At 35.8% G+C, this 12,522-nt stretch overlaps 1 protein-coding gene across 2 annotated transcripts in view; it reads right to left on the minus strand.

The window, feature by feature from the left end:
- The window catches only part of RNASET2 (ribonuclease T2), a 47,408-nt gene that overhangs the window by 1,775 nt on the left and 33,111 nt on the right, over nt 1-12,522 (minus strand). Inside the window, exons 7-10 of one of the 2 annotated variants that reach the window (XM_074188019.1) lie at nt 12,110-12,223; nt 6,319-6,364; nt 3,624-3,698; nt 1,212-1,280 (exon numbers count right to left, since the gene is read on the minus strand). In XM_074188019.1, the coding sequence (XP_074044120.1) occupies nt 1,212-1,280; nt 3,624-3,698; nt 6,319-6,364; nt 12,110-12,223 (304 nt within the window). The remainder of the gene's footprint in view (nt 1-1,211; nt 1,281-3,623; nt 3,699-6,318; nt 6,365-12,109; nt 12,224-12,522) is intronic. The other variant, XM_074188020.1, reaches the window with a different exon arrangement.

Raw genomic sequence — 12,522 nt, forward strand, 5'->3', positions numbered from 1 at the left:
TTCTCTATACAACTTCATTTGGTGCTCTCATCAGCACCCTTGGATTTAATCACTATCTATAGGCTGAAAAACCTCAAATCTCCCTATCCTGCTCTAACTTCTGATGACTTTTAATTCTGCATTTCCATCTACCTTTCTGACATTTCAAAGTTCAGTAGACATCTTCTAACTCAGTAAGTTCAAAATAGAACTCATTTCCTCCCCCTACAGCTTCCTTCCAATTAACCTTTCCAAATGTAGTAGAGGGTAATATCATTCACCTATCCCTCAGGTTCACTATCTAGGAGTCATCTATTTTGCTCTTAGTCGCCCATTTTCCATGCCAAGGTATGTTTATTTAATCTTTGCAAAACCTCCAGCACAGGTCTTCATCACCTCATGCTTGGATTATTGCAATAGCCTGCTGGTGGTTCTGCCTGGCTCAAGTCTCTCCACTCTCCAATTCACTCTCCTAAAGATCTTCCTAAAACTAAGCCTTAAATAAATAAGGCATCCAGATTCAATTACAAAATCCTATTTGGCATTCAATGCCCTTCATAACTTACCCCACCCTTTCTAGTCTTCTTACACTTTACTCAATATTTTTACTCAATAGCTTCCTCACTGTCCCAAGAACAAAATACTCCATCTCTTCGTCTCTAGGCATTTTTTTCTTTGTATCCATACCTCTTCTCATCTCTGCCTAACCTGGCTACCTTCTAAATAAAAATCCCAGCGTCTGCTGGAAGCCTTTCCCAATGCTTCTTATTTCTAATGCCTTCCCCCCTTTTAATTATTTCCTATTTATCCTGTATATGGTTTATTTATCCATATTTATTTGCTTATTGTTTTCATATTAGGCTGTGGACACCTTGAAAGCATGAGCTGTCCTTTGCCTCTTCTTGTCTCTCTAGCACTTAGTACAGGGAATGGCACCTAATAAACATAATAAATGTTTACTGACTGGCATCCCCAAATTATTCAATAATTTTATGGCAGCATCAGAAGTAGAACCTACATCTCACTAAGGACCCTCTTCTTTCTTTATTAGTTGGTTGTAAAATGTGTAGAGATCATACACTAAAGTCTCATTCTGATGCCTCCAAGACAATGCCTCCAAGACTACACCTACAAAGAACATGGGCAGGTCCTAAATCATTCTGGAAGGAAATCTATCAATCCAGTGCCTGCTCTTCAAAGACTACCCTGGGTAAGTGGAGAGAGAGGCTCACCAACACAAGTCTGGCCACCAGCCCACGGTTTAGCGATGGAGGTAGACCACAGCAACTGATGATGGTTATCTAGGTGAAAAGATTGCTCTCTGAATTGGTGGCCTTTTTTGAATACTAAAGTTGAAACAACAATGTCATATTTTGAATTGTAGAGGGAGAAATTTTTATTTTTCTGGTTCATTAAAATCTTATCTCAAAAAAGTAAAAATCTGGGGCAACTCAGTGGCATAGTGGATAGAGCACAGCCCTGGAGTCAGGAGGACATGAGTTCAAATCAAGCCTCAGACACTTAATAATTGTCTAGCTTGGGCAAGTCACTTAACCCCATTACCTTAAATAAATAAAATTTTTTTATAAAGTAAAGATCTATATGAATAAAAACATTGTTAGGCTCATGTGCACGTGTGCACGCACACACACACACTGCACAAGTGCATTTTTGTTTCTTGGACATATGATATGCAGGAATCTGGCCAAATAAGCCCTTCATGAAATATTTATTATTTAAACTCCTTGGAAAATCAAGATTCCAGTTTGATGTCAAGGAATAATTATGGGGAGGAAAAGGTATTAAACCCACCATCAAACCACTCCCTTCTAAAATAAAAGCTTTTAAAATAAAATTCAAAAGCACTTGTTGTTTGACTTATTTCATACATTAGAAGATGCTTAGCAAATGATATCTACTAAGGAGCTTCTTTTTATGTGATCATAAATAATGTTTTAGACTTACAAGAATTCTCCTTTTGTCCTAGTGAAAGCCTTTGGCTAAGAAGCAAAGTCATTTTAATCTCTAAAATTATATCTAAGGTAATGCACAGAATCACACCTAGGAAAGGGAACCTGAGTTTGCTGAATTTAGACATGTCAAATTTACAGAATGTCCTTGTGAAGAGAAACAACAGAACTTAGTTCCCAGTTTAGAGGAAAAAGAATCTCATAAGCTCCCTTGTAAAGATCTGGGAGGACTTCTTCTCTACCCTGTCCTTTTTTACTCCCTCAGCAGGAACAGCCTTGTACTGGAGTCTTTCTCTATCCGGATCTATCAATTAAGGAAGCCTTTCTGGGTACATGACTCAAATGCCTTTGTGGTTCATATCCCAAGTATAAAAAGGACCAGTCATAGTGCTATATTCTATATAGTACATCTATCAGTATATTCAAATATATATATGTATATATATACATATATATGTATGTGTGTGTCTGTGTGTTTATGTCAGTATAGGTATATATAATATTATATCCATATATATAAAATATATATATATATACTGTATATCCATTTACTGTGATGTATAGATATATATGCATATACGTATCTACACATACACACATATTTCATATATATGCATACACATACATGCATTCACACATATAAATAGGAAAAATAATGCTGGACCAGGAATTGGAAAAGATTCTAACTCTATTTTCACTCTGTCTTATCAGTGAGACCTTGGACCATGGACTAAATTTCTGCAAATCTGTTTCTACATCAATAAAATCAGGACAATTATATTTGTCCTTCCTTCCAGGAAGCTTAAAAGTAATAACCTATATGAAATTACTTCGAGAAGTACAAAACTATAGAATTGTATGGCAACCGTTGCTACATGGGTTTTAAGTAATCATTGCAATTAAAAAGGAGGAGTTTGTTTTCTCAAATCATTATTTATTCTTTTAATGCAGAATGTAAGAGGTTTTTGTAAAATATTTTTGCACTTTAAAATTTTACTTAAGTTGAAATAGAATGGAAATAATCTACTAGATATTTAAATTAGAGCAATTCAAGGGGAAATTAAGGCAATATAAAACTAAAAGATATCAATAAAATCAATCTTTAAATCATTTAAAAACAAATTTATTATGGTTTATTATAACTACCTTGTATTATTGTACATAGCATCCTTTATTAATTCAGTTCCTATGAGAAGCCAAAACTTAAAACCACAGATGAAAAGGGCACATGTCTCAGAAACATATCAAAACTGAAAGCCACACAACTTACTTGCTACCTATCAATTGTCTTTTTCAAACCTCTAATCTAAGAATCAAAGATTAAAATTAAAAGTTAAGCAGCTTTAAAACTATAGGTGCCTTCCCATGACTGAGTTTGACTTCTAAGTAACAGTGGTTTTCCCATCCCAATCCTTCTTTAAAGCATTCTATAACCTTAAATGGAGAATGGGAGAAGAGACTAATGAAACTTTCCACTAGCATGGTAGAGGGGAAAAAAATACTTACAACACCCCACCACTATTAGACCTCTGTTATGAAAATTTTGCAGGGACAACTAAGCGAAAGAAAATATAGTTTAACATTCTTTAGTCTCTGAAGGAGTGTTATGAAGCTTAAGGAAAGAGTCAACATGGTGTAGAGAAGGAAAAAGTAGGAAAAGAAATCATATTCTACCTGTTCTGGTGGAAGGCACTGAATTTTTGGTATTACTCCATACACACTTGCAAGGGCATTCTTAATATCTGCAGCCTGAAATTAAATACATCAATTAATGTCAAGTATTTTGAGTTATACTATTTACATTCTTTGTAGTCAGACCCATTTGACTCTGAAATTCTTCATTATACTGTCGCAGAATACTGTGTGTCCATGACTCACATACACAAATAGCAATGGCAGGATAAATGGTTATGCTACCAACAGACTTTCACCTCAAATCAATTGCTGGTTTTCTTCTATTGGCATAAAACTCTTTTTTGGGGGGCAGGCACAATTTCTGAGACCCAGAAATTTACAGTGTCCTAAGGAAGAACAAAATAGACAAGACAGAAGCTTCAAGAGACTCACAGCATAAATGCTATTACTGTATCTTTAAGAGGACTGAACAAACTGAAGTTGAATGGTTGGTTTACTTGTTAGATCAAAGAGAAATCTTGCTGTTTCATCAATTAGTATGGAAATATCCAACATGGCCTTTTTCCTTAGAATTTGGCAAATTGAAAGTGAATAAGGAAAATGTACTAACATCAAGCAGAGAGCCAATCATGTGAATGTGGTCAACCTCAAACTTTTGTTACAAGTATAATAATGATACCAAATGAGAGTGAGGTGAAAGAGAGATCTGATACTTGAAGAAAATACTAAGGATAGGAAATAAAAATACTTAGCTAGGAATATTAGGGAACTTTCATGGAGCAGATGGCACTTCAGCTGACCCTTAAAAGAAGAAAGGGCTTTTTGACAAGTGGCAGTGAAGGAGCACATGCCAGAAAGATTCATGGAGAAGGAGAATAACAGGCCAAGGACAGGGAACAGAACAATTATACTTGATTCTATGTCTAACAGCAGCAGTTACAACTAGAACTTATATATAGTACCCACTGTGTGCTAGACACAGTGGGAAACATTATTCAAATATTATTTGAATGGATCCTCACCACACCTCTGGGAGGCAGGTGCTTTTATACTTGTTTTGCAGATAATTAAACTGAGGCAAACAGAGATTAAATGACTTGCCCAAGGTCACATTGCTAGTAAGTGTCTGGGGCTGGTTTCAACTTCAGGTCTTCCCTTTTCAGCATATTAAGATTCTCAAATATTTGAAAATAACTATCGAGTGTTCCCTAAATATTCTCCTGGTTAAACATCCCTAATTCTTTCAACCAGTCATAAATCTGGGTGTTCAGATCTTCACATAGTATGCTAAATGTGCACACACATACGCATACATACACACCCCTCTTTGATCTTCAAATTTCATCTTTGCTGATTCCACACTATATCACTTACATCAAATCCCTTAAAATTCCTGGGCCTGTTTCCTCATCTATAAAATGTTATGACCCCCACACAATTCTGTATTCACCCCTTCTCTCTAGTCATACAACACCCCCCACAACACACACACACACACACACACACACACACACACACACACACACACACGGTCAAGCCCACATCACCTCTCTCCTGGACCATTGCAACACTCTCTACTGGGGTTCCCTGTCTGAACTATCTCTTCTTTCTAGCTAATCTTCCCCTATCTGCCAATTACCTCCCTTCCCTGCAACATACTTCTTCCTTACTTATGTCTCCTAGAATCAAGTTATCTTCAAAGCTTAACTCAAAAACCACTTCCTCCATGAGGCTTTTCCTGGTTTTCTTCTCCCCATCCCTAGCTCTCTCAAAACTGCCTTGCACTTATTTTGCATATTTTTTTGCACATATAAATTACTTGTTGAAATGGACTTTCTCTTTTGTCTTTCTGCCTTCATCATCTCTCTCAGTCCTGGTCCACTGGTGTTAAAAAATGCTTATCAGTTAACTGATTGGTATTAACTCTTTCAAGATTTGTTACTTCACCTGTGTTTGCCTCACTTTCTTCATCTGTAAAATGAAGATAATAGATTACATTTCCCAGGGTTGTTGTGATCAAATGAAATTATAATTTGAAAGTGCTAGCACAGTGTCCTATATAATAAGACCTATATAAATATTAACTATGACGATGATGATGTTATCTCCAGGTCACAGGTTCTGGATACAAGTACAGATCATAATGGAAAGCCTTATAAAGATCATAATCAGCAATATCAGGATAAAATTACTTAAAGAAAACTGTAATTCCTTTGTTTTTCACTGGCACTGAGAATGTCAACTGGAATCCCTCCAATAGAAAGTAAGGAGGTCTATTTTCCATTTTGCATCCCAGCACCTAGCATCATATCTTACACATAGAAGGGACGTGCTAATTACTTGCTAGATTGTATTGGAAAGGAATGGATTGGAATGTGGTTATAAATTGGAAGGCAACCACTAAAAACAAAGCCAAAAGTGCTGATTCATTTCGCAAAGCTAAATAGCTGTCAGAGTCTTCCCATCTAAGCCAGTGAAACCCTAGGAGTTAAATGTTTGTAATCACTGAATCATTTAAACAGACTTGATTCTGTATTCAGCATTCCCTTGAAAAGAAACACTAGAAATGAAAATTTGCATGTAAACATTAGAGGAGATGAAAGATGGTGTGAGCTGAATAGCTCAGAAAACATAATTTTTGCTTTAGTTGAAAGGCTGAGATTTGTTTTCAGGGTTGTTGATCCTCTAACCTGCTATTTTAGTTAACTATGAGACTTAAAAATAAGAAACTCACCTCGTAGTATGAGATGGCTGGCTCTATCCTCAACTTTGAGAGGGCACTAAAAATTAAAAAAAATTGTACATCTTTAGAAATTAAGATATATTTTCTTTTCTTTTTTTTTACTCAAAATATTATCTTCAGAATGTACAAACAGACAAGTCTAAAACAGATCAAAAGAGGCAGGACTAGAAGATATATTAGATAGATATAATATAGATCAAATAATTCAAGGCATTTTACAGTTAAGAAAACTGAGTTCCAAAGACATAAAATGGGTTTTACAAAGTCATTAAAATAACAAGCTAATCCCTGATGCATTCTGAAAGGCTCTGACTTGATATCTAATGCTACATAGATGGTGAGCTCCTCCAGGACAGGGATTGGTTTTTTTTTTTTTGCCTTTCTTTTTACTCCTAGTAATTAATATAAACTCATAATAAATATTTGTTGACTCATGACTAAAAAGAAGGGCTCTTAATGAAATTGTTGTTATTGAATCCTTTCACTAGTGGAGTTTTCTTGGCAAATAGTCTGGAGTGGTTTATCATTCCCTTCTCTGGTTCTTTTGGCAGATGAGGAAACTGAGACAAATAGGGTTAAATAGTGTCACTAAGCTAGTATCTGAAGCTGGTTTTAAAACCAGGCCTAGAGCTCTATCCTCTGCACCACCCAGCTGTCAATGGAATTACTTTTTTCTTTTAAATCACTTTATGAAACAAGACCTTTAAAAGTGTAGAAGAAGTCATGTGGGATTTAAGATTTATTTAAGACAATGTCATTTGGTCAATGCACTGAAGTATCTTCAGTCTTGAAATAGTTTCCAAAGCAGCAAGTTTTAACCTGTTCTAAGAAATCTTATTAAAACACCATATAATTAATTTCTTCACTGGACAATGGAGGTAGTCAACCATGGTCTGTTTCATTGATTCTCAGATTCATCATCCCCCAAAATAATTTGCACATTTTCCCCTAAAGCCTTTTCCTGACCACTCTAGCCCAGAGGGATCTTTCTGCAACCTTCCCCCATGAATTCTTTCTGTGTATGCCACTCATTCAACACTTACTATTTGTGCTGCTTTGCACGTTTAGCTCTGATTCTCTTAGAATAAAAGATACTCAAGGGAAGAAAACTTTATGCTATACTTTATGATGGTTTACTCCCTCCCTCCTCCCCAACCAATAAACTTTATCAAATGGTGGGGCAGTTAGATGGTATAGTGAACCTGCCCTCCTGCATCCAAAACTGAGGTAAAGATAGGCAGAGAGCAGAACAAGTGCCTGAGAGAGCCCCAATTTATCCTAGATGAATGCTAAGAGGAAGAACCTTATCTTCTCCCACCACTCTAGTTTTATAATATAGGACCATTAGGGTAGTGAGGAGGATTCGAGTTCAAATACTGACTCAGACACTTACTATCTGTGTGATCCTGAGAAAGTCACGTAACTCTGAATGCCTTTAAAAAAAGTTTATTGAATGAATGAAGACTATACAAGAATTCTGCAGACATATGAAACCATATATAAAAAAGGCAAATATTCATACCATGTTTTCTTTATCTCCCTCCCTTCTCTCCTTCCTTCTTCCATTCTCCCACCTTCTTTCCCTATCATCCTCCCTCCCTTTTTTCCTTCCTTCTTCCTGCCCGCCCTCCCTTTCTACAGCATCTCAGAATTCCTGACCTTATGTGTTCCACCAGCCTGAGCATCCTCAGGAACTTATAGGTAGGGGTCGCCATGTATATCTCTTTCTTAATGAAACAACTTTATTTTCCCCAATATCTCAATCACTGAGATAAGTAGGATAGTATAGGAATAGAAAGAATACTGAAGCTAAAGGCTAAAGACCTGGGTTTCAACCTTGACTCTGCAACTTACTTAGCTGTGCTACCTTCTCTGGGCCTTATTTTCTTTCCCCATCTGAAAAATGAAGAAGCTATATTTGAATGGTATAGTGGTTAGAGATCTGTAATTGAAGTTGGAAAAAACTGTGTTCAAATCCTGCCTCTGATATTCATTAACTGTGTGATCAGGGGGCAGCTACATGACACAATGGCAAGAGCACAGGTCCTGAAATTAAGAGGACCTGAGTTCGAATCCAGCCTGAGACACTTAATAATTAACTTGCTTGGGCAAGTCACTTAATGCCATTGCCTTGCCAAAAAAAAAAAGTGTGATCAGTGAAGTCATATAATTTTCCTTATCTTCAGTTTCCACATCTATGAATAAGGGAATTGGACTAGATAGTCAATTGATTAATATCCTTCTCAGATGTAAATCTGTAATATTATATCTAATGATTCAGGGTTAGGGTATTTCTTGATCACCTAACATATATGCAATAAATTAGAATCTGAAATATGAAGACAGTCAAGTTTTTATATCTCTTTTACTTTCTGTTGTTGTGTAGCCCAGTGGGGTTAAAAACACAATTTATCTGGTTACCCTAATGGTCCTATATTATAAAACTAGGATGGTGGGAGAAGATAAGGTTCTTTCTCTCAGCATTCATCTAAGATAAATTGGGGCTCTCTCAGGCACCTGTTCTGCTCTCTGCCTATCTTTACCTCAGCTTTGGATGCAGGAGGGCATGTAAATGGTGGAGAATGTATTGCTTCCTCTTAGTTCCTCCTCTTGACTCCAATGTAATCAAGTAAAAGTTAAGATTCTCTCCTCAACCTTAGTTCAACCTGACCCACAGTTGTCAGATTTACAGGAGACAACACATCTAATAGATTTCTTAGCTCATGATCCTTCATTTGGGCTTCATTTTAAGCGAGACAAGCATGTAGGATTTGTAGTTCCTTTCATTATAAATGCTTTTATCATAGGGAAATGGTTTTTAAAATATTTGAGAGAAGCCTGTGGTTTACTATCCATTGTTAGGATATCTGTAATTTATAAAGCTAATTTAGTCACAGCAATTCCCTGACAAATGAGAATAATATGAAGTCATCTTTTGCTAATCAACCATATTTAACTTATGTGATTAAAATCTGTTTAAAAGGAAAAATAAACTTACATCGTATCCCTAAGCATGTGTTTCAATCCCTTTCCAGATAAAAGCATCCAGAAATGAATATTTCATCCAATTTCATACAGATGGATATTCCATTTAAACTTAATCAAAAGCCATGTAACAGCTGGGATTCATACTGATAGAGGTGACTCTGCTTGCTGGGATATAAAAGGGGAGGGTGCCTTTTCCAGTAGATGAGTGGTTCCATAAGACAATCTAAGAAAGAATCTTTTAAAAAATTCTTCAATCCACAGGGATGTTTTTAGGTTTTCCCTTCCTCCAAAATGAGCACAATAGAATAAAAATAAAATTGCAATTTGCTTTCCATCCCAAACATAAGCTGTCATTCTCATTCATATATATATATATATATATATATATATATATATATATATATATATATGTACATATATATATATATATATATATACACATCATGGGACCCCAATTATTTTCTGAGAGCAGGAAATTACACTATTTTATTATTATTATTATTATTATTATTATTATTATTATTATTATTATTATTCTCCCATAGGAGGAAAATAGCATTCCAGGATAACAGATTAAGTCACTGGACAACTACTCCAACCCCTCTCATTTAACAAATGAAGAAACTGAGCCCTAGAGAGATTAAGCAATTTATCCAAGATTATGCAAGTAAAAAATATCAAAGCTGGGGGTGCCAACCTCAATCCTTGGACCTTAAATCCAGATTCTTTCTACATTGCAAGGAAGAATGGAAGGAAAAAGGAAAGAAAGAAGGGAAGGAAGGGAAAAGGAAAGAAGGAGGAAGGGAAGGAAGGAAGGGAGGGAGGAAGGAAGGAAAAGAAGAAGAAAGAAAAGGATGGAGGAAAGTAAGGAAGGAAAAGGAAGAAAAAGGAAAGAAAGAAGGGAAGGAAGGAAAGAAAGAAGAAGAAAAAAGGAAATAAGAAAGGGAGGGAGGGAAGAAGGAGGAAAGGAGGGAGAAAAGGAGGGAGGGGAAGGAGGAAAAGAGGGAAACAGGAAGAGAAGGAGGGAGGGAAGGAGGCAAGAAACACTCACTTATTAAACTCCTATATGCCAATAATATGTACTAATAACTTTACAAATATAATTTCATTTGATCTTTTTAGTATGGTAGGTGCCATTTTATCCCTATTTTACAAATGAGAAAACTGGAGCATATGAAATTTAAGACTTGCCAAGGGTCACACAGATAGCTAGCAAAAATCTAAGGCCACATCTGAACCCGTGTCCACCTGACTTTAATCTAATAGGCACCTTTCTGCTGATACTGCCCACAGTTGCTACTCAATAAACACTCCTGAACTGACAAAGAAGTCAAAAGCAAAGTGTAAAGGCGTTTTTCAAATATTTGTTATTACTAAGATAACTGTAATTCGATTTGGGTGGGAACAAGAGGCAGCATTCTGGTAGAATTTATTATAAAATATAGCATTTATTTACTACCACAATTCCCCAAATATGAATATTCAGATATTCATTCAGGTGAAATACCTTCCTTCTCCTGAAAAAAGGGAAGCTGGGAAGAGGAATAAATTGGGCAAGTAGGATCTATTCCTTCTTGTTCTTGGGAGGCAAGGGTATATTGGCATTCCAAGTGGGAATATGGGACCTATTTTCCCAGAGAAACAAGATTATAAATGTTTTTAGAATCTACAATCCAAGCAAATAATAGAATTTAGCTACACTTGGAAGAATTTCTGGGCCAAAACTCTAAGCACTACTGATAATATTACTTCCATGAAAACTAGAAATAATGAAAAATTTTAAAAAATGGAAAATGGAGTTCCAAATCTTAGTTTATAAAGACTTTTAGAATGCCATCATTTCATTGGACAAGGGCAGTTTGTACAGGGTCTTCATTCTGGAAAGCTAAAGTCACTTTACATAAATTACTCCTTATTCTTATTGGACAAAGTAAGGTTTTCAGCTATGTCAGTGCCTATTTTGAGAGAGGCAAATGCAGTAGAGGGAAGTGGCACTGCAGATTAGATACAAAGATCAAGATAAAGTATCTTCACTGAGGGTCTTATACTTTATTTATGATCCTCTGATTCCTGCTTTGAAATATGCCTTTCAAAGGATTGACTAAATACAGCTTCTGAGATGAAAAGCTGGAAAACGACTTGAGCCCTAGTAACCTTGTTGAACATGAACAAGGTGAAATGTTGCACTGCAGGGATCCTAGATGGGAAATGTTTCTTTAATACTGTACAAGAAAACAATGTCCCTTTTTTCATTATTTCCCCAAGGACAAAATGTATTTCAGCATCACCTAATTTAAAAAAAAAAGATGTAGAAGCCAATAATTAACTCATTCCTTTTTTCTTGCAAATCATTACTGTGAAATTTGTTTGCCTCAGAAGCTTTTGTTTAGGTGTCAAAAGCTCACAAACAGTATCTATTTGGTTTCACTCATTTCACAGTCATAAAAACAAAGCCAAAGCTTCAAACCAAAATTCCCAGAAATGCAGAATAGACAGACCAAAGGATGAATATCTAAAGAGAGTCTGGAAATCTATATAAACTTGTTGAATGGGGGAGGGGTGAAGGATATTCAAACTGTTCTTTCTATGGTTTGATTTCTTTGCATCACTGGACTAAGGGGTTTCCAAATCACACCCAATAGGGCATACAACTAGAGAGAGTCATAAAATAGGAACAAGAAATGCCATTTTGTTTTAGATTTTAAAGAAAACATCAATCACCAAGGGGACTCAGAAAGAACCGTCATGTTTATTAAAAGCAACAACACAAATACAAAGTGAAGAAAGAACATACCTGTTTAGGTCAATTTGCTTGTAAAATTCCAGACATTTACCAAAGTATTTTTTTTGAGAATTTAGAGCATCTAACTGGGCTGCACATGTACCATGTTTCTCCCACTCGTGTTTCCTGTAAGAAACAAAGAAAAACGAAGAGTAATAAAAAGTCTGTGTGAAAAGAAAATTGGAACAGATAACATGATGAAACACTTATATTTGTTTCCACAAAATAAATTCATTTCATCCTACTATTCTTTCAGCAAAACAAGAGTTGAGTACTCACAACATGTATCATTTTGCAGTTCCCTAAAGCATAAGCATAAGCTACTTGGGATAACATTCAGCAGTCCCCCATAGTATGCTTTCTCCATTCTCTTGCCTCCTTTCATTGCTAATCAGTTCCAATTCATTTCTAGGATTACAGCCTGC

This window comes from Macrotis lagotis, chromosome 5 (genome assembly GCF_037893015.1).
Source record: "Macrotis lagotis isolate mMagLag1 chromosome 5, bilby.v1.9.chrom.fasta, whole genome shotgun sequence".
Taxonomy (NCBI): Eukaryota; Metazoa; Chordata; class Mammalia; order Peramelemorphia; family Peramelidae; genus Macrotis; species Macrotis lagotis.